Source organism: Cupressus sempervirens, chromosome 6, assembly GCF_028749045.1.
Source record: "Cupressus sempervirens isolate cs-2001-9-10 chromosome 6, ASM2874904v1, whole genome shotgun sequence".
NCBI lineage: Eukaryota > Viridiplantae > Streptophyta > Pinopsida > Cupressales > Cupressaceae > Cupressus > Cupressus sempervirens.
Window position 1 is genome coordinate 103,445,873 of NC_143123.1, and position 24,243 is coordinate 103,470,115.

Here is a 24,243-nt window from a genome sequence, read left to right on the forward strand (position 1 = left end):
GTATAAGCAAAGGGCTTAGTCAAGATTCAAGTTAAGTACCTTTTATAGGAGACAAGCATCCTTGTACACTCATTGTGAGAATATTCCAAATCGATTTACAAGATTTCCCAAGCAAAGATTACTAACTCAGTGATACATATTTTCAGAGACCTAATTCTTCCAACTATAGGACCATGTAATGATCAATCCTTTGTTTGTATAACTCTTTGACAACATGGTTGAATGTATAATCAACAAGTGGGCCAAGGAGAAGGAGAAGAGAGAAAAAGGGTAGGTAGATTTAAAGCCTAGGCATTCTAAATAGATCATGGAGTTACTTTTAAGCACGTCATTGAAAACATTTGGGAGGAAAAGGAAGGCCTTGGACACAATCCCTAAAAATAAGTTATGGTTTAGAATCCCTAGACGTAAGTTATGGTATAGAATGGACGAGTTTAGTATTCCTATGCATTTAAGTGTTTGCTCAGTAGTTGTTAAAACTGTAGACAATGTTGGTATATTAGGAAGTTTTAGAAGCAACATTGGAGTTGAGCAAAAGCACCCTCTCGAAAAATGGTAAAATATATACATGATTGTGACAGGACTAGTAATAAAGCTTCTCTTATACACCAATTGCATTTCTTTGTTGCCAAATCCCCTTTTGGACCATCTCCTTGATCATGGCACTCACCCCTTTCCCTTCTTCTTCCCATTCCTCTTTTAAGTTATTCCACTTCTAATTGAAAGCCATAGCAAAGCGAACAGCTTGATTTTCGACCTATCAACATAAAATTTCTTGTCACGTTAAATGCCATTTCCTTCATCGATTTCCAACGACTCCCTGCAATTATTAAGATTGGCCTTCCCTCTTTCTCATTAAAATTTCCTTTATGCTTTGATGGATGTCCATAGCCAAACACAACGGAACCACTGCATCGTATGTTTTATAAAATGTCAAATTTATCATGTCCCTTGCAGCATTGTCACTTTCAAACAAATTTGTTCGCCAAGATACCATTACAAGGGCAGCTTCATGTAATAAAAAATGGAAAATGAACCAAGTTGTAACTGGAAAAATATTTGTATGCTTGGAATTCTATTGGGCAAGAGATATTCTTAAAACATAGATATTACTATTCTGAATTCAAGAATTAAAAGCAAAATCCCATATAACAGAGTTATCTATTAAATTATGTGAATCCTATGAATGCATCACTATCCACATATTGATGGGAACCATATATAAGCCGCACATATTGATATGCATAATGCAATTCTTTGTTGAACTAACCCCATAGATGCAAAGCCACGAAGTTTCATGAAATAGTTCACAAATTAGAGGGCATTCCATCCAGTCTCCTGAGCTTCCCCCAACAATAGCACATCTATATTTACAAAGCCAATCTTGAGAAATAAGAGTAACTCCATGTATTTGTGTGCAAGAAAATATGAGCACATGTTTCTGGTTTTGCATCATAAAGCTCAATTACTTATCTAAAAATATGGATATAGAAAAAGGCATAATAAATAATTTGTTTGTGCATGTCCACATTTCTCAAGAGTATGCCTGTTCAGGGTGCTGCATACAACACAGACCCTTAGCCCGAACTATAAGAATAGATACAGAAAAATGCATGTAAAAAATTATCATAAACTGATGGTTTGTCTAATTTAGACATGGGTAGTAGAATGAGTTTTCTACTTTGAATCCTGATGATTATTCTATAGCAAACTTTTGCCACATAACAATTCACCAATATCAAGCTGATCCCTTTTCATTAGCCAGCATATCCTTATCGGCATAATCACTAGGTACATCAGGACCAGGAGGAACCCCTCCAGGATAATCTGTTGTAACTAGACTTTTCCCAATTGCACTGCAAAATTGCAAATAACAATGATGTCAAACGTCAAAATTAAGGAAATAATAGATCTGGAATAGAAATTTCAATATTGTTTCTTACAGCTTTGGAATGACAAATAAAATCATGATTGGAAAGAACGAGTTGACACTAAGCAGATTTTAAGGTGAAAATTGCCCTATTTGCCCATTTGGCTTGGCTGACTGGTTAAGATGGGCTGTTGCTGTTCAGAAACCAGTAGTTTAGAGCCTTGAAATTTTTCAAACTTTAACATCCAGGAATGAACCTTTAGTTAACTAAGGTCTCATAGCTCTCTCATTAAAATGAAAAAAATGAAAAGAAAATTAGGATCTGCCAAAAGGAAAATGCAAATTTGTATTCACCTTCGGTCTGCAAGAACCACTGATCTAAGCTCACAGTTGGTAAAACTGCATAAATGAAAGCAAGAACCAAAAAGTGGGTCAGCAATAAAACCTTTAGCAATTATTCTATTTTAAAATGTACCTCCATTTTACTCCTAAAGCAAAAAAGGAATTAACACAGAGAAAACAATATATGAACACAATGATATTTGAATTTTACGTCATCTCTTTGAATATTTCATTTCCTACATATAGCACTATTGCACGTGTTTGGGTGTTGATAACTAAGATTTAATGTATTGGTGAAATATGCATGCTCATGGCATTTTCTATTTTGTGTTTGAATATTTCATGTCCTAGAAATAGCACTATTGCATGTATCTGGGTGTTGCTTGCTAAAGATAGAGTGGAGTGCTAAAGATAGAGTGGAGTGGTGAAATGTCCATGTCCATGTTATTTCCCATTTATTTTTGTGACTAGTTTTAGGAAATGTCTTGATACATGCATGTATTGATAAATGATTCCAATTTGTACAAATTTGAGCTCTGTCCCCTGGTCTTAAGACTCTTAACCTATCCCTACATATCCATATTCAAGCATATTTAGCCCTCACTTTATTCTAATATGGAAATTCCAAAAAGTATTCACATCAGCCTTGCAATTTTATATATATTTACACCTACTCAACTATCGTCATTATATACATGAATCTGACTGTTCGCTCATGTAAGGTTATTTCCATGGTTGCAGACATAACTCTTGCCTTTTGAAAATTCCAATTCACATGTTTTGTCCAATCAGTCCCTTTTATTTTCCCATGATTAGTCAAGTACATGATCTGCAAAATTTGATGCATGTGCTAGTATTTAAAGGTGTTTGTTAGCATTTATTTATGAACCTCAATAATCATCTAGAATCCATGAGATTTCACTCATTCTAAAGCATTAATGAAGTAATCAATAGAAAAACATATGGGTTTGGAGCAAAAAGGAGTGGCAAATCTACATACATCATTGTAGGGCCTTTACCTACTTTGTTGGATCTTCTTCCAAAGTTGGTTCCATTGAAGATAATCCACAGCGCAACAAATGTAAAGCAGATAATCTAGTTTGTGCATGTGGGACTGCATAGAATATCTTCTTAGTTTCGCCAAGACCATCATGATATAGATAAGCCATATTTGGAACATGTATGTGATGGCATTGACTCAATGATTGAGAAGAAAAAACCTGTCAAAAATGAAAGAAAGGAAGATCCTGAAGAAACTTTCTACTGATTAACACAAACAATTTGTGTTCAGCAGTGGAACAAAATGACCAACCCACTACATCATATTGCCTTTACAATGACTCAAGTTTGATACTGATAAGATTTTTCTATGTTGTAAAAGGTGGCACCATATAGAGATGCAAGTTCATGAAGGATGTAGGAAAGCACTTAACCCTTCTCTGATCTTGAAATGGAGAATTTAGTTACAATGAATTTCCTAGAATTCTAGCCTCCAATAATCAAAGTGCTTATGTTCTCTATGCAAGTATAGGAAGGATGCTCAAACTTGATTGTGCCTCAATGGCCATACATCACCGCAGCTCCTAAATCTTGTTATCAATTTGATTGCGAGTAAGTTTCTTAATATTTATTGCACTTTAAATTGTTTTTTGTTTTAAAATAATAATTTATTAGTTTCAAATGTGGAGTTTGATTGGCAATTCTAAAATGTCACGCGCTCTCACTTTTCCTCAATAGGTTGCTAATTCCATATCTAAGTGAAACAAGAGTACATGCTCTTCCATCCACTCAACGAAACACAAATGGTTGGGACCAAGGCAGGGGAGCTATTTTACATACATTCAAACTGGCACCCTCCTCCTACACTAGTAAACTACATACATATTTTCATGCCAGGCTTTTCCGTCTTTTTCTCATGCCAAAATTTTCTAAGCGAACCCAGGGCTGTAATGCCCTACCCCTATTTTCCACTTAGATTTTTGCGATGTCAACTATGGGACATTTTGTCAAAAGAACAACTTTCTCCTTCAACTTGAATCTCAGGATTAACTCCAGCAATTTGCACAACTCTTCTCTTTGCTAAATGAATATTTTAGGAGCTTGCTAATTTTTGTTATTAATTTATTTGCACATGCTCTTTGTGAGATGCATTTGATTCTTTAGAAAAACGGCAAAGAAAAAATCCGAAACTTAATAACAACAAATTCTGTATTTTCACTCTGAATTTCGAGTATAATAATATCTTCTAATACTGCAGTTTAACATACAGAGAATTCAGAACTAACAGTTTCCACCTTGTTCAGGAGATTCAAGGGCAGTCCCCAGTGGTCTGATATTCTGTCTTTACTTCACCTTCTTTCAGGAATTTCACAGTAATCAAAAGATGTGAGTTGCTCTTCGGGAATATGAATCTTTCTGATTTCTTCAACCAGAAGAAAAACCATTCATTCACAAGTGTCAATGTGATGTTGATTTCTTCACATAGTTCACAAATCTCACGAACATGCCCAGTAATTGTCAGAAGTCTAACACGAAATTATAAGAGCAGAGGTTTCAGCATGTTTGTGCCTAGAGAGAGAAAGATTGGTTCACTTGACCCCCCAATTATGCACCAAAAATGTGTGGTGAGTGGCTTCTTGAACTATCCATGGCATCCCGACAGAAACTGCTCAAAGGAAAGTAACAAAAGACACTCCCATCTTCAAGAAAATATGAGAGGTCATATGAAGACTTAGGGCCTTGCAATAATGATCACGTCTAGGCAGGAGAAAATCCCCACAAAACAAATCTGTCTAACACCATCTCATGGATGATTGCAGACCCAACGCATGGAAAGAATGATTATATTTCTTGTATAGTTTGGAATGTTTGTTTCTGTATCTTCTTTAGTCCACCTTCCAAACTACCACAAAATAAATATATTTGTTAGATATTTGTTCCGTATCTTTTAGAGCCCATTTTATTTTAGCTCTTCCAAAACCATCTTCTTGGCCATAATTCCTCATGTATTTCCCAAAATAGGCTCCACAGCTCCAATACAAATATATCACCTTCCCTGCCATAAAAATAATGCCATGATATATATATTCACTGCAAATAAATTATTAAGCCTTTGCAATTGCTCAAAGCATTGATTAATATATCATGCCTAATAACTCGAAGTATTCACCACTTCATGAATAGTCAATACTAATAGAAAGTCAAACTTTTCCGCTGATAAAAAAAGCATTATAAGGATGCATGAAATTTCAATTAAATCATCAACTCAAACTAAACACCCAATTATAAAGACCTGAAGTGGAGTTCTTCTTATCACACAACATAACTACATATCAATCGACCAAGAAGAAAATGCTCTTGGTTAAACCAGCATGCCAAATACATGCAGTGCCGATCATTATTAATTTCTTGCCATGGCATTCAATTGGAATCTCACCAAAAATCAATAAACTTCCAAATTCGCTAGTGGTAGCTGGAATTAGAATGGAATTGGCATTCGGAATTCTAAAAAAATTCTAATCCATTGTTTGGGTCCGCACAATCGGAATTGGAATTGGGAAAAAGTAGAATCCATTGTCCCCATTTGAGCCTCAAAACAAGAATTCTAAATTCCTTCAAAATACTTGTTATTTGGAATTCCTGCTTATATTCCCATTTTTTGAAAATGAGCATTTCAACTAAAGTAAAATTTAATTGGGTTTGACATCTAGATGCTCATTTGGGCAATGGCCATTGCTTTCAAAATGTTTTCAATTTGAAGAAATCTACCTAACGAAAACATGAACAATTTATATAAATTCATTTCAGTGAAATTTTCTGCTAGCTTGCTTCGAATCTACATTCATGCCATTTTTCTTGATTGGTGCAGAAGATTGGTTTTAGGGCACATTAGTTTGAGTCCTCAAAAGAATTCTAGGATCAACGAAATTGTGTGTGGCTCCATTTTCAGTGATAAACCGTAAACGTTATGTGTATCGACCATGATGTGTAATTCTTCAACATAGTTTTCAGTGTAGAATTCAATGTCTGCATCCCTCCTTGAACAGAAAAGAAACATTCTACAAAAATCGTTGGTAGCAGCAACCCTAAACTTTGAAGATTCATTTTGAAGCATTTCGTGAAGCAATTCACATGTCTTTGTCTTTGTTTCCACATTTTGCATTTAAGACTCTAACATTTGAAAACATTTTGAAAGCGATGGCCATTGCCTTTCTCACTATAACTCTTTTATACTCATTTTTTGAACCATATATTCGTATTTTGAACCAAATGGGCTTGGAATAACCAATTCCGAATATCAAATATTTTTAACTTTGAACCAAACAGTCCAAAACAAATTCCAAAAACTGTGATCTGGATTGCAAGTTCTAGAATCCCAAATCAAAGATTTCAAATTCTAATTCCTAAATCATATTCCAACAACCAAACGGGCCCCTGAAATATATTAAGCTAATATCTTATACTTTCTATAATAGTCAACTACTTGTCTGTAGTCCGTCTTTCAGTCTAGATAGGAATGTTTCCTATCCTGTCTCTTTTTTCTTCAGTCCAGATAGGAATGTTTCCTATCTTGTCTCTAGTTTTGTTTCTAATTCCGTCTTCAGTCTACATTGTTTCTTTTAGAAACAACGTCCTTGTAATTCTTTATAAGGAACACATTTGTTCCTCTGTTAATCAATGAATCATCCGGAAATCCATTAATCTGCCAACTCTTCTTGAATCTTGTAACATGGTATCAGAGCCAATACTTGATTCATAATTTCATTTGAAATTATTCGCTCAAATTTTTCGAATCCCGGCTAGGATTTCTGTTCGATCAGCAAATCACAATTTTGGAGTTTTCAAGTGCAGGGTCTACAAATCGCGGGCAGATTTTTCTTGGCGTTTTTTGCAAAACCCTACCTCGGCTCGTCTGCAACTCCATTTTTTTTCAACACCCATTTTCTGCAACTCCGCATGGCATTAATTGTCCGAGTTCTTTTTTGGCAAATCGCGGGTCTGATTGTTGAAAATCGCGGATTTATTTTGGTCTGCGTTTTTGGCTGCCGTTTTTAAACAGCTCTGCGTGTTTTCCAGTTCCGTGAGTTTTGTTTTTTTGCAAACTCGAACTCCCATGCTGCCTAGACTTGGACAAACTCGTGATCAGATCAGGAGGTCGTTTTTTTCTAACGTTTTTGCTAAAAACGGCTCTACGATTTCCGAAATCACATCTCTGCTATTTCATAAATCTGCCACTGTTTTTGTAAGGTCAAACACGACTTTTTTAGTCCCGTCTCAGTCTGTCATCATGCTCTGTGAAGCAAATTCAACCATTTTTATCAAGAAATCTGAAGATTTTTCAAGCATTTTTCAGCCAAGGCCGTTTTTTTTGAAACCTTATTTTTTGGGGTCAGAAAATTTTTTTGTTTGCAGATTCTTGGTGGGTTTTTCGAGACCTCATCTGGGTCTTCGTCAGAATTTTCTGGGTACCTCATTTTTCGTGCCTCGATTTTCGAGCCGGCAGATTTACATTGCGACTGCAGATTCCTTCTGGGTTTTCTGTCTACTCTTCTGGGCACTTGTCATTTTTTTTTCTGGGTCAGCCTCAACATTGCCTCGAACTTCGTGCAAATGGCATCTTTGACTAATCTGATGTTGGAGGGCAGTCTATGATTCAATGGCCACAATTATAATCATTGGAAGCAGCGCATGTTAACCATCTTCGAATATCGTCGTTTGGATGAGCTTGTTCTAGGCACAAAGACTTGTCCGACCTCTGACCAAGCAGAACAGGACAAGTTTGATGATCGCAATCGAGAGGTTGTTATGCTTCTTAAGCTCTCTGTTATCGATGATCAGCTACCACAGATTCCTTCAGGCAAGTCAGCTGCAGAAATCTGGAAATATCTGAAGGAGCTGCATGAAACATCTGACAAAAGTTGGGCATTCTTTCTAAAGAATCAGTTGTTCTCCATTATGATGGATGAACGTATGTCCTTACAAGAGCATCTGACAAAGATTAAGAACATCCGTGATCAGCTCGAAGCTATTGGTCGAAAAATGGAGGAAGAGGATATGGTAGTCATCACTCTGAAAAGTCTACCATCATCCTATGAGCACTTCATAGAAACACTCAACATTACGTCAACTAATGTTGATCTGGAGTTTCCAGAATTATGCACCAAACTTCTGCAGCAGGATCGTTGGAAACAACAGTTTGGCAGCAGTGCTTCTACAGCCTCCTCAGAGCAGGCATTTGCTGCAAAATCCTTTCAACAGAACATCGGCAACCATCAGTCTTCTCAGCCTTTCCAACATCAACCTTCTGCTCAATCCCTGGATGGCTCTACGAAGCAAAATGTGCAGTGTAATTACTGTCACAAGTTCGGCCATATGAAGTTCGAGTGCCGGAAACGTTTGGCTGCCCAAGCAAGGCAAAATGCTTCCCAGCCAACAGCACAAGTTGTCGAGCTTCCTGATCAAGGCGAAGCTGCATTTTTCGCCTTCTGAATCTGTTTCTGTTTTTCATGGGTTTGTTGATTTTCTCCTCAAAAATCATTTCAAGTTGTCTGTAATACGCAAGGTTGCGTGAGATTCTTGGTTTTACCGTTTTTTCCACAAAAACAAAGTTTTGTAAATGCAACCTATTTTGAGTCATAGCACTCTTCTGGCAAAGCTTCTTGGTTTCAACATTCTGTAGATCCAAGGAGGGTCTCAATTATCACAGAATGTTCCGACATCCGTACGTTGACCATTAAGGGAGGGTATTAAGATAATATCTTATACTTTCTATAATAGTCAACTACTTGTCTGTAGTCCGTCTTTCAGTCTAGATAGGAATGTTTCCTATCCTGTCTCTTTTTTCTTCAGTCCAGATAGGAATGTTTCCTATCCTGTCTCTAGTTTTGTTTCTAATTCCGTCTTCAGTCTACATTGTTTCTTTTAGAAACAACGTCCTTGTAATTCTTTATAAGGAACACATTTGTTCCTCTGTTAATCAATGAATCATCCGAAAATCCGTTAATCTGCCAACTCTTCTTGAATCTTGTAACAAAATAAACCCTACTCAAATAATAATATTATTCATTATTCCAACATTTTGTAGATACAAAATGAAAAACCTGGTCGACACTTCCAACTAGAATTGAGATTTCGTCCAATATCTGAGAAATTTTAATGGTTGTCAACGAATTTTCTGAACTGTAATGAAATCCTGTAGCTCCCAATTTCTCTAAGAGACAAATTAATTGAAAACCAAGCCTAGCCAGAATGAGCCTCTCAATGTTCTTAAATAGCACATCCTCGTGACTCTTTGTTTTCCCTCTGCCTCTCTCTTATTATTCATTTTCTTTGTCTCTTTATCACCCCTCTCTTTTACTTCGAAATTAGGGAGATTATAATAAAATGAATTATTAGGGAAATTATAATAAAATGAATATTAATTTTTACTCTCTATTCAAATTATTTTAATACTTTATTAAATAATTAAATTAAATTGTCACTATATTTGATATGATTTGACAGCTTAAAACTTAATTATTTAATTGACTTCTAATGTTCCAAAAAGGGGACATTACAGTTCTCCCTTCCCAAAGATTACTCACACTCAAGTAATCTACACTAAACATGCCAGTGTCGGGATTCCAATTTATCACATAGTTACAACTATCAAATAAAAGGATATAGAAGTATCCCAAGGAGCTATCAGCACCAAACAACTCCCCAACTCCAAATGATCCTCCATGGAAGTGAGAAACGCCTATCATAGACACAAAAAATCATATCAACCCATCTTAAGCAGCTGGTGTAAACTACAACCTTAAGAGGGCTGAAATCAACGCCATGTAATATACCATGCCAAGGTAGCTCAAGAAAGACACATCAGAAAATTACCTGCCAATCACAATCCTAGGTAACAGAAAGAATAATCCATTTGACCAAAATGTAAAAGTCTTAGCATCTACCATCATGCAGACCCAAACAAGAATTTGATCCTACTATCAAGGGAGTGAAATAAAAATCAACATAACCAACCCTAAAATCAACTAACCAAGTATTACTTTTGTGGTCAACCATTGAAAACATGACATCAATAGATATCCTCCAATGTGCTAGGGTGTGGAAATCCAATACTCCACCAAACCCAACTCGCTGCACTTAAATATTCACTAATTACTCCTTGATTAAGTTCACTTAGGACAACACATTTGCATATTAGTGGTCATGTAAGCACATAAGAGTTTGCATTTCATTTTGCAAATGTTGTAAGAGAAATCCACATTAGGTGGAGTAAGTAGTCATCTCATACCTCTTTGTGTGTGAGATCCACCTTTTGTGCTGCTATTATCATCCTCTCATTGTTGCACATACTTTGTTCTACAATGGAGTGATGTACCTTTGGTAGATGTGATTACACCTAGTGTGATTGGTATGTTATATCTTGCATCACTCCTAGTTATCATGCATTGCCTATATATTCAAGCACATCTACTTTGTATTTAATTGATTTTGTATAATTATCATTTAATCAAATATTGAATCAATTATTCATCATATTATTTTGTCTCTCTTATTTGTGCTATCAATTGAACTTCTAGATCTTGGCACTTCATTCTTTCCCTTAGCACAATTTCTTGCATGGTATCAAGAATCATAGAAGTTTCATTGCATAGTCATAGGGGAGCTATTTGCTTCAATTTTGGAGGGCCATGATTTAGATCCAAAGGTGGAGCAGTTATTGGGAGCATCTAGAGCAAGATTTGACCTTGCCATTGTGTCTAAGTGGTCGTTCGGTGATATCTGACTATAAATTTGTCTATATTAGGCAAAAATAAAATCCGAGTCAAAAAAAAAATCAGGTTTAGGCAACCCGATCTAAAAATTTGTTAATATATTTGGAATTTTCAATGGATTCTTGAATCTACTATTATTTTATTTTTCGGATCTAATAATTCCGTCAAATTTTCGTCATTTATTTTTCAAAAAAATTATGAATTGTTTTTGGGTCTGCAGATCTCTTTATTTTGTTCTATCAGTTATAGCTTGTAGGATCACAAAGGAAATCACATATTGTAGAGAACTCGAATCAACACATTATTGACAATCCTACATATAATCTTGCTCAACATAAGATTTAATTTTGGTCAATAAGCAGTGGTGTTCTCTTTAAACATCGCTTAAGAAAAACGCGAGCTGCAAGTGGGATAAATCCCACTGCACTGCACCCGCACAACCCCTACGCACATTCAACAAGCATTGCATCCATTCCAGCACTGCAAATAGACATCTAGAACAACTGAAAATACGTTTTGTGTACACTACAACATACATTGCAACTGAGATTGTTCATTGAAGTTATTTGTTGAGATGGCAACATCAAATTCACATCGTAAGGAGATATCCACAGTGCATCGCTCAACAGGCAATAGCAAGATCTTCCCCAAACTGCATCAGTTTACCCTTCTCGTCTCAGGTGAACCTCTCTCTTGTGAGAAAACACGAGCAAACATCTTGCAGGAAATATTGCATTTCTGAGAGATATTCAACACCAACTTGATGACTCACTAGACATCCACTGTGTCGATTCTTGAGCTCGGCAACTCAATCAACTAACGACACCTCCAGATTACTATAGCACATCTATAAAAGCCATTGACACATTAGACAACAACATTGTCCAATCCAACTTGACAACATGTCAACAATTCCAATCAGGTGATATTTTAAAAAAACAAATTGCATTTTCGACACACTATTTTAGACTAAAATTGAAGGGTGTACCATAGTCATTTGGGGCATTTTCTTTTTTTCTTTAACTGGCAGTTAACTATCAAATTTAGGCTAATACTTGCATAATTCATTTACTATGTTAAACTTGATGGTTATTTGACCATTATCTATGGCAATTTTGAGTAGCTAAGAACTTCAATCCCCAAATACTCGCATGTTAACGCCAACAAGTTTGAAAATTTGGACTCGTCATCATACACAGTTTTGATTTGGCAATCCAGCTTTGAGAGGCCATAACTTGGTCATCTAAGCTCCAATTTGAATGCATTTTTTTATTTTAGCTAGAATCTCCTAAAGTTTTCAATGGTGCAACTATTTTTTGGTTTTGGTACACGAATATTGTAGAATTTGCACATTTTGGTGATTCTACCTATCCAATCCTTCATTTTGCAACTTTAGAGGCTTCATTTGAGCTCATACAAGCACATTTTCATATGCAATTTTTTGCAAGTGCGTGATTTTTTTAGAACTTTCTAGATTTTCTATCATACTACACACTTATTTGGGGAAAAATATCACTCTTAGCATTTGGTCTATTTTGGCACTTGTAATTGTTGAAGATTATAGTTGTGTTAGAGATCTTTATCTCTGATTTTGCTATATATTAAAATTAAGATAATACCTATGGATTGTGTTTATAGCTGGAAAAAATATTTAGGACAGTATTTGAGATAATATTATATTAAGAGAATGTGTCATGCGAAGAGGCTTGCATTGGCAAAGATGAAGAGACTTGATTTTGGAAATAGAAGAGACCTCCAGTTGTGATATGAAAAGTCTTTCGATTCTATTTATTCAAGAGATTGCTTTGCATGTATACACAATTGTATCAAGTGAAAGTATTGTACTCAAACATTTTGTTATCAATAGAAGAGATATTTTTCTAGTGTGGTTGGGTATTTCCCTTCAAGTGTAAGGGTTTTCACAGGATAAACGTCTCATTGCATTTGTACCTTTTTGTCCTTCTTTATTGCTATTTATCTTTATTTCTGGTCAAGACTTTAACATGGTAACAGAGTCAGGTTAGATGTGTTCTCCCTTCCAGAAATAAGATTTAATATTCAATATTAGTACTATTCTAATCAATATTAGAAATAATAATACCAATAATATTATTAATCAATATTCATACAACTAATAAATAATATTATAATATTAATCAAATCAATAATAATCATCAAATCAAATACTATTCCTAAGACTTATAATATTTGAAATTATTGTTATATTCCTAGGACTTATAATGTTAAGTTTGGATTAAATATGATATAATTATGTCCAACCTTAGCAGGGGACATTACATTAGATATCAACAATAAAGAAGTTTTTATTTCATTTGTTGGAGTTTTTATTTCCTCTCAGCTTGATGCAAAAGCATCCTAGGTGTAAGGGAAATCTTGTATCACCCAAAAAATATTTCTGATTTGTCTTTCAATAAGGGCTATATTAGTGCAAAGTCACTATTTCTAGAGGCTTACTATTTATAGTAAGTTGGTCATTCGGGCTCAAAATGTTTAGATTACATCTCTGGAGGTTCATTTTAGATATATCAGCCTATCATTACAGTTTCATTGCAATATCAAGTCTATTTGTTAAGTTATTGAAAAAATTTGGTATTGGCAGTAGGGTATAAAAACTTTGAACTCGGTATTAAAGGTTGTCAAGGCTCCGAAAAGGGGTCAAAGCTCGGCTGATTGGAATTTGCACCATAAAATGTTGTAGATCATGTCACGGTATTTCCAAAATGGGGTCATAATAGTCAATTGGAACAATTGGCGATGAGTTATGGTCTTCGGAAGTCATGCCACCTGAAATGGGCAAAAATGAAATTTCTTCAAAATTTCTTGAGTTCTAAAAGTTGTTGGGGCCTACCCTAATGCAATAAAATATTAAAATTTATTTTTGGATTAGTCAGCCTCAAGGTCTAGGGATATATTTCTAGAACCTCCTTGGGCGGTGGAAAATTTCCTATATAAAGAAGGCCCACAGGGCCATCTAGGATAGTTTTGGGATGTTGATCATGGCTCTCGCTTACAAAATATTGTAAGGAAAATGCCCATGTGGCTCTTCATGTTTTATTTCTGAGATTTGTAATTCCATACTTTTGGAGATAATAAGAAGCCAACTTTTTGTTCTTGCAACTTGTTATTTCTCTATTTTTGTTATGTGTTTGCGTTATTAAGGGGAGTAACCTTCATCACATCAATGATTTCCTTATGTGTTTAGATCATCTTTTCATTAGGTTTATTTTCAGAAGTTATTCATTTTTGTATAGAAATACTATTGTAGTATAAGCCTTTTTGTAATGTCCCCGTTATAAAATAAATAATAATTTAATCTTTGTAACGAGCCGATTGATTTATTTTATCTCGGACCCATTTTTATTTTGTTTTCGTAGTTTGTGTTGCCGTCGGCTAACTTTGTACACCCTCGGAAAGCTTTTCCCGACGGGTATTTAAGCATGGCCCATAGGTAGTCTGGAGGGCATGCTTTTGATTACTCTTTTATGTACTGCGGATTCTTGTTGGAGTTCGGGATTGTTCGCCATTTCGGAAGTGAAAGATCTTCGCTATTTGGCTTGTGCGATTTCGGTGGGATTCAATCCTCACCCTATCCCGTCGGTATTCAATTGGTCTATATACGGCAAATTGGAGTGCTCTCATTATTTGCAAATACTTATCAGCTTGTGAATGTTCTTCATACTTTAAGGGCGTGGTTGGTGTTCAAGACCTACATTGTTGTTTGGCATTAATTAATAATATCAGTTGATGATTTATGGTGTACGGCTTGCTTCCCCCTTCCATCTACAAATCACACTATCCGCACAGAACTCAGATATTTGTTTTGCCACCCGTACGGCTTGAAATTGCTTGGTACGGCAAGTTGTCTTCACCGTACGGCCATACTATGCCTTCCCACTAACTGTACGGCTTCATTGAGCCACCGTACGGCTTCCCAGTTGCACATAACCTTCCGTACGGACTTCCTTTGCTAGGCAACATCACCATACAAACATCTCAATAGTTCCATTTCACCATACAAGCTTCAGTAAGTCACCGTACGGACAGCTCCTAATTCCTCCCTCACATTGCCCTCCATACAGCCTCCTTATCACACTGTACAAACATAGTTTCAGACTGTACGACCCTTTTCTTAGCAACTGTTCCCCCTATTCGGTCCTAGTTTGAGATTTTCCTTACACTCTCAAACCGTACGGCAACAATTCAAGGTTGGTGCACCAATTAAGAGGCTCATCCCAGGCACGAAACATTACAATGGTATCAGAGCTCTTCGATCTTGCCACCCTGTGGATGGTGAATGAGAGTTTATAGCGGGAAGAGGAGAAGAACACATTCCATTGATCAAATGGTTGACGAACGGGAATCGATGGGCGTTGAACTTGTGGCACTTCTGAGGGAACTTGCCCGTAATCAAGCTCAAATCGCTGATAAGCAGCGACTCATGGAAGAAACTCTCAAGAAGTTGGCGGACAACAAAATATCAGGAGAACAAAATGGTCACAGTGCGGACTTAGTATCAAGTAAAGCACACCCTCAGCCAACATGCTCTCGACCTTCCATGCCGACCTTCCCACCTCAAACAAAAGCACATCACGAAGAGAGACTACCAACTTTCGAAGAGATAAGAGAGGACTAGAGGAATGCAAACCTTGAAGAGGACATTTCCTACAAGGACTACATAGATCTGAGAATGAGATACTCAGGAGGCAGAAATAGAGGAGGATACTTTAATGATGATCTCAGGAAAAAATTGAGTAAGGTGAATCTGTCTCCATTTGATGGATCGGGCTTCATTTCAGCACAGGCATGGGTGATGAAAGTCGATACCTACTTCTAGCTAAATCCTATGCCAGAAGAAGAAGCTATCAAATTTTCCGCGTTCCACTTGGAGGGAGATGTGCATGAATGGTAGCACCACGGCACCATCACATTAGGGCATGATCAAATAAAAACCTATGCGGAATTTATGGAGAGATTAATAGAACGATTTGATGGGAAAGACCCTGAGCTCAATTTCAAAGATCTGGCGCAACTGAGGCAAACTGGATCGGTAGATCAGTTCATTGCAGAATTTCAGACTTTGTGTTGGTCACGGACATCTCCGAAAGAAGGCGGGTCGTGCTCTTTATGGACAAACTGGCAGAACCACTGAAGGGTTGGGTCAAGGGATTAAATCCATCTACCCTGTCGAAAGCAATCGGCAAGGCGTGAAGTATGGCATCATCGACAACATCAACCTCATCCTCTTGAAGTCACTCACATCCGAAACCGCTGACATTTCTAAGGAACAAACCTCCGCCCGAGAAGCCGTCATTGGATGAAGCCACCCGACAAGAACATCGAAGGAAGAAATTGTGTTTCAATTGCAAGGGCCCTTGGGAGCCTAGCCACCGATGCCTTGGGAAGGGAAAGATCCATTACATCGAGGTGGTGTCCGATGATGAGGACGAACACGAACAAGAAGAAATGCTGGTTGAAGATGACCAACCTAACAATGACACCAACATGGCCAGTTTAAACCGTATGGAGAGGATTGCCGCCTTGGTTCAGTGCAAAGAATCCATTGTATTAGCTGGTAGTCCGAGGTGCACAGTTTTCCGTGTGGGGTACCCTTCAAGGACAAAGGGTTACGATGATGTTGGATAGCGGAGCTACTTGAATTTCATCAACTCATCGTTGGTAAAGCGAATAAATCTCCCTACGAAAGCACATGTAGGCTTTCAAGTCAAGGTGGTCGGAGGGACTTTCCTACCCTGCACGCACCTTATTCCTCAGCTGAGCATCACAATGGCGAATCACACGGTGACGGAGGACTTTTCATAGTGGACCTCGCTAACATGGAAGTCATTCTTGGCATACAATGGATGGAGACGCTTGATGAGTACACTCAGAGTTTCAAGCGGATGGACTTCACTTTTGTGGTTGACGGAAAGCAGGTTGTCCTCCGAGGGATGGCAAATGAAGGTCTGAAAGAAGTTTCCGCGCATCAGATGGAGGCAATCTTGCGGCATGATGATGTTGCATGGGCTGCACATTGTTTTATCTCGACAGAACTTATAAAGGGGCACCAAACACCTCCACAAGATAATGAACTTTAGGATGTTTTAAGTAGGCATGAAAAAGTTTTCATGGATATTCCTCCCGGCATATCACCTCATCGGGGGTTTGAACACACAATCGAGTTGGAATCAAGGGCAAAACCAATCATAACCACACCGTACCGCCACCCCAAGAAATTCAAGGATGAGATCGAACGGACGATTCAAGAATTGCTTAAGAAAGGATGGATCCGTCCTAGTTCTAGCTCGTTCGCATCATCCATGGTGTTGGTCAAAAAGGACAGAATGATGCGCATGTGTGTGGACTATTGCACGCTGAACAAAAGAACAATAAAGAACAGGTATCCCATCCCATGGATAGATGAGTTGTTGGATGAACTACATGGCGCAGTCTATTTTTCAAAAATAGATCTTCGCTCTGGATACCATTAGATCCAAATGAGGGAAGAGGATGTGGAGAAAACAGCTTTCCGCTGCCACTACGGACACCATGAGTACCTAGTCATGCCGTTCGGATTGACCAACGCACTTGCTACATTTCAATCATGCATGAACCACATCTTCAAGAGACAGTTGCATAAGTATCTATTGGTATTCTTTGATGGTCTTCTAATTTATAGCAAGACATGGGAGGAGCACCTGAAGCATCTGAATGAAGTTCTGAGTATCATGGAGGAACAGTCCCTATTCGCCAAGCAGTCCAAATGTGAGTTTGGTATGACAGAGATATTGTACTTGGAGCATGTTTCAATAAATATGGAGTTCAAGTGCATCAGGAGAAGATTCAGGCTATCCTCAACTGGCCTACCCCAAAATCACTCATGGATCTACGAGGATTCTTCGGATTGTGCAATTACTACAGGAGATTTGTCAAAGGATTTTCTCAGCTCAGTGCACCCTTAATGGATCTGACGAAGAAGGGGGCTTTCCAATGGAATGAAGAAGCACAAATCACCTTTGATAAGCTAAAAGAGGCCATGAACACTTGCTCGGTCCTTGCACTGCCCGACTTCACCCCACCATTCATTTTGGAATGCGACACGTCCGGGGAGGGCATTGAAGCGGTTCTGATGCAGGATAGACACCCCATCGCCTATGAGAGCAGGAAGCTTACACTAGCAGAACGCCTATATTCCATCTACGACAAAGAAATGTTGGCCATCGCACATGCACTAACTAAGTTCCAGCAGTATTTGGTAGGTGCCAAGTTTGTCGTCCGTACAGATCACAACAGTCAGATATTTCCTAGAGCAGAGGGACTCGAACGAACGGCAACAAAAATAGGTAAGTAAAGTTCAGTCTTTTGATTTCGACATTGAATATGTAAAAGGGAAGAACAATGTTGTTGCAAATGCCTTGTCCAGAAAACCCACCATCTGCTTGCTAGACCAGATCTCAGCTGACTAGAAGGCACAACTGTTGGTAGAATATTCCAAGAATACATTTGCCTGTGACATAATGGATGGTCACATCCACGATGATCGATATAGAGTGGTGGATGATATCACCTATTATAAAGATCAGATATACCTGGTGCCAAAATCCAAACTGAAGCAGAAGATCCTGAAGGAAGTGCACGACTCCCCTCTGGCTGGACATCCCGGCTTTTTTAAAACTTACAAAAGCATTCAAGAGAGATTTTCATGGAAGGGACTAAAAGAGAACATGTTGCAGCATGTAAGAGAATGTACGGTTTGCCAATATAACAAGTCCGAACACACTCTTCCTGTCAGGCTGCTACAACCTTTGCCTATTCCTAAACATAAGTGGGAAAGTATATCCATGGACTTCATAAAAGGCCTTCCCAAGGTGAACGAAAAGGACTACATCTTCGTGGTGGTTGATAGATTGACAAAGTATGCTCACTTCTTCACCATCCCCTCGGACCTTCGGGCTGCACAAGTCGCCGATCTTTTTTTTAGAGAAGTCTTTCGCCTGCACGAGTTACCCCGAAACATCGTCAGTGATCAAGATGGACGATTCGTCAGTATTTTCTAGACAAAATTGTTTCAGATGGCAAGGACAGAGTTATCATCGAGCACAAGTTACCACTCGCAGAAAGACGGCCAAACTGAGATTGTGAACAAATGGCTCGAAGGCTACCTTCGGAACTATGTCTCGGCACAACATCGTGCATGGGTCAAATGGATCCATCTCAGGGAGTATTGCTACAATACCACATATCACATGTCTATCGGGATGGCGCCATTCAAAGCTCTGTACGGGCACGAACCCCTCTCCTTTATCAACACAGTTTTGGGTGACAGTCGCGCTCCTAGGGCAAAGGATTGGCTTCAAGAGGGGTAGGACATACTGAGGAGCTTGAAAGAGAACCTGCAACAAGCACAAAATCAATAGAAGGTGTACGCCGACAGACACCGAATAGAGAGGAGTTTTGAAGTAGGGGATCTGGTCTATCTCCGATTTTAGCCATACCGACAGTCTTCATTAAAAGGAACAGGTAAGGAGAAATTGAAGCCACGCTTTTATAGTCCCCATCGCATGATCCGGCACATTGGTGAGGTAGCGTATGAACTGGAACTTCCGGAGGGTAGCCGCATTCACAATGTCTTCCATGTTTCCTATCCAAAGAAGGCTATAGGGCAAAACATCACCGTCACTACTAACCTTCCGCCACTCAATGAGGAAGGGAAGCTCATTCTGGAACCTACTGAGATTCTCGAAGTGCGTGAAAAGGTCCTAGGGAACCGCACTGTGAGGAAATACTTGGTACGCTGGTGACACCTACCATTGGACGACGCAACGTGGGAAGGTGAGCATATCCTCCAACACCCAACGTTGCACTTGCTTGAGGACAAGCAAATTTTGGGACGAGAGGACTATAATGTCCCCACTATAAAATAAATAATAATTTAATCTTTGTAACGGGCCAATTGATTTATTTTATCTCGGACCCATTTTTATTTTGTTTTCGTAGTTTGTGTCGCCCTCGGCTAACTTTGTACACCCTCAGAAAGCTTTTCCCAACAGGTATTTAAGCACAGCTCGTAGGTAGTCTGGAGGGCATGCTTTTGATTACTCTTTTATGTACTGCGGATTCCTGTTGGAGTTCGAGATTGTTCACCATTTTGCAAGTGAAAGATCTTCCCTATTTGGCTTGTGCAATTTCGGTGGGATTCAACCCTCACCCTATTCCGTCGATGCTCAACTGGTCTGCATCCGGCAAATTGGAGTGCTCTCATTATTTGCAAATACTTATCAGCTTGTGAATGTTCTTCATACTTTTAAGGGCGTGGTTGGTGTTCAAGATCTACATTGTTGTTTGGCATTTATTAATAATATCAATTGATGATTTATGGTGTACAGCTTGCTTCCCCCTTCCATTTGCAAATCACACTATCCACACAGAACTCAGTTATTTGTTTCACCACCCGTATGGCCTGTAATTGCTTAGTACGGCAAGTTGTCTTCACCATACAGCCATACTATGCCTTCTCACTAACCATACGGCTTCATTGAGCCATCGTACGACTTCCCTGTTGCACATAACCTTCCGTACGAACTTCCCCTACTAGGCAACATCACCATACAGACATCTCAATAGTTCCACTTCACCATACAAGCTTCATTAAGTCACCGTACGGACTAACCCTTCCTCTATACGAACAACTCCTAATTCCTCCCTCACGTTGCCCTCCGTACGGCCTCCTTATCACACTGTACGAACATAGTTTCAAACAATACGGCCCTTTTCTCAACAACTATGCCCCCCTATTCGGTCCTAATTTGAGATTTGCCTTACACTCTCAAACCGTACGACAAGAATTCAGGGTTGGTGCACTGATTAACAAGCTCATCCCAAGCACGGAACATTACACTTTTATCGTGATCTTTTATTTATTGTCATAGTGGACATTGTATCTTTTATCATTTTGTCTAGCATCCTCAATATGTCTTGATCCGTCTAGGTGTTCGGCAAGCTCTATTATTTCCTTCAATTCATATAGTCCTCGGCATATATTATTTTTTCTTGGCGTGTGATGTTTCTTCATATATTGCATTGTTATCTCTTCATCGCTGTCATGTCCCCTCTTTTAGCTTAGTCTAGCAAAGACATGTGAGTCAGCTTATTATGGGGTCCTGTAGGCTGATAGGGTTGGATAGAGACCCAATATGGTTATTCAGTGTTGGGGACTTGATGTTCTAGCAGTTATTGATCAATTGGGAGACATTCCTTGTTTTTAGGAGGTAGGTCCTACTTTTTAGGAGGTATGATCTTGCCCAGGGTTGGATCTCCATGAGATTACTCTTTGGGTTTAGTTTCAGAGAGAGGGCTTATTTCCTAAATTTTAGGAGCATCCCTAGATTTTAGGGATGAGATTGCCAATGAATCCTTGATTTCCGACTTCAATCACAAACAAGTGACGGGATGATTTTATGGTTTGTGATGTTAGTTGGGCATTTTGTGGCTATCTAGGTTATATTTTTTACATTTCCTAAGTTAGCGTTTAATAAGTAAATAAGGCTAAGTTATTAGCCATTTTGGAGTAATAAGGGGTTTTTGGCCTTATCTGGATGCGCATCCTATGGTGTGATAGCTCGTTGGAAAGGTCTCCAAATTCTCTAAATCTTTTTCTTTGGTCTCAGGGAAATTCAGTGAACAAATTCCTATCTATGAGGAAAAAGGTCATTTTCTAGTAACATGACCACTTTAAAATAAGAAATTATAACACTTTCACTACCCAACGCCACTTGGAGACACTTAGGGCTCAATTTGCAATTGAGAAGGGTTATAAGGAGATAGAAGCTTCATTCTAAAATCATCTTTTGCATATTTGACAACTTGTTTATGAATTTGCTCTAAATGGGCGATTTCTAATCTAGGACGCAAACATCAGGTTAGTGATTGGCTAGGACGTAGCCCTCAGCAATCTTTGGCACCGAATCTCTTAGGCATTGTGCGTAGTGATTAAGGACAGAGGCATCAATTCTCATTGGGGTTTCAGCATGGCATATCATCTTTCCAATTCGGACGTGGTTCATTGCAGCTTGTGGGACGCCATTTGCAGCAGATACACCACGTGGTGTATAAAATATTGCTTGTATTCACCTCCAAATGTATGCTGGATTCAAGAACAATCTTCACCTTCCAATTTGACATCAAATTTGTATGTGAGCTTTGGGAAATGCATTGGATTTATTGCTTGGCTCTATAGTTCAGACAAATCTGCCTAGTACGGTTTGCAATAATTCTGATTTTTATTGAATACTTATTTATTTCAGTGTTGTTTCATAGTTGTTGTTCCCTATTCCTTTCTATGTTATAAAACCATCAAAAACAAACAAACCTTTCTGCACTTCTATCTAGTTCTGCAAGAAAACATAAATAAACAGGAAAACAGATTTAAAAATATAAAATTACAATAGATCAGCAGAAGAGGTCCATCAGGAACCTTTCAATCGCTCTTGTCCATTTTTATGACTCAATCTTGCTACTTGCTCAAGCTAATGATAATTGAACTTTGGGCAAAGCCTCTTTTTTATGTTTTCTTTTTTGGCGGTTTGATGTATTTTTATCGGAAGGTTTGTTGTTATGGTGGTCAATTCAAAATATGTTGATGTCTTATTGGTTCATATCCTTCTGTAACCACTACTTCTTTCTATTGTTTTCGTAAAGCCTTTCTTCTCTTGATGTTGGTCTTGAATATTTTTTTTGTGTGGCTGCAAAAGGAGCCAAACATTTTCTTGGAAAATAAAGTGGGAATATGTCTTTTGTCCATTTTAGTTTTAATTGAAATAGAAAAAAAATCATTACAATAAAAGCTTTGCAAATTGTCCATAGGCGATATTTATGTTGATCAGAGTAGCATTTAATCAAGCTTTGAAAGGAATCAAAAAATATAGGAGCCTCTTTTTTCAGAAGTCGAATATATCATCATATTGTTGCCATCAGACTAAATAGGTATCTTTTAGCGAGAAGAAAGGAGTCTGCAAATCAACTAAATGTATATGTTTGATTTTTTGTTGACAAAAGCATGGCAAGGAGTTGATCATAAACAATAGAGTGATTATTGTGAAGAAAGTTATTGATTGTGTAATTTTTCTTAAGGGTGGAGTTTCTTGGCTGAGTATACAGTATGGTCTTATTTTCATATAGTAGGTCAGTTCTTGAGAGCAAGTATTATTGTTGTCAAACATTTTAGTGGGGCTGCATTTATAAGTTTATACTATGGAGAGTTTTTGGGAGTTATATGGGATTGAAGGTGTTGCGAGCATGAGGGAGTAGGAAAACAACTAAGCATACCTTCCAAGATTATGCATATAAGTTGATATTATGTGTGATTCCTTCATTAGATATGTTGTTTGATTTGTGAAAAATATTGGAAGATGTCAATGAATTCGAGCAAATTAAAGGGGTGTTTTTTGATGAAGATTTTATACTGATTTTTTAGTTTTGTCCGGAGTTGGTGCTTCAACTATTCAAAGTGGGTGTGTCAAGAGGTTTGAATACGGTGGATATAGGAAGCAATCGAATGAGATAAGGAAAAGTTTGACATCGATGATTGTAGCAAGATGGCTACAACAATTGTTGAATGGACTTTGGTTTGGCACCAACATGAAGATAAGTATTATATTTTTGTATAGTTCATGAATTTTGTTATATAACTGGAAATAGTATGCTTTTAGCATTTATAGTTATGAAAGGTTGATTTTATTAGTCTCTCTTGGTTGTAGGATGCATCAAGATGATGAGAATTATATGTTGACTATAGAACATGGGGACTTGCAGTCATGGGACTAAGTTGATATTACATATCTTCATTAAATGAGGAAGATAACGATATTCAGAGGGAGAATTTCCAGCTTCAAAGGAAGGTTACATCAACTACCCTATTGTGATGATCAAAATCGTCTATGTTGAGAGGGAGTCAGTGTGTAATCTCAGCCATTCTTATACATGTTCACGAGTTCTCTGCGAGAGAAGTTCGAGGTGAAAACCCTTGTTCCACCCTCCATGAGAAGGCACGGTGGAAATGCATTCTCTTTAGAAGAAGTTTGAGGTGAAAGCCCTCATTCCATCTTCTGCAAGTAACTATGGTGAGCCACCCTCTACGAGAAGGGATGGTGGAAATGCATTCTTCTCTGGGAGAAGTTTGAGGTGAGAGCGGTTATTCCACCCTCTGCAAGTAGCTATAGTGGACCACCCTCTACAAATAGGCAT

The 24,243-nt window shown here is 38.0% G+C and overlaps 1 protein-coding gene across 1 annotated transcript in view; it reads right to left on the bottom strand.

The window, feature by feature from the left end:
• Positions 1–1,384: 1,384 nt before the first annotated feature.
• LOC149551455 (phosphoglycerate mutase-like protein 1) overlaps positions 1,385–24,243 on the bottom strand; it is a 149,669-nt gene continuing 126,810 nt past the window's right edge. Inside the window, exons 9-10 of the mRNA XM_089786964.1 lie at positions 2,225–2,269; positions 1,385–1,856 (exon numbers count right to left, since the gene is read on the bottom strand). Of these exons, the coding sequence (XP_089643090.1) occupies positions 1,739–1,856; positions 2,225–2,269 (163 nt within the window). The 3' untranslated portion in view covers positions 1,385–1,738. The remainder of the gene's footprint in view (positions 1,857–2,224; positions 2,270–24,243) is intronic.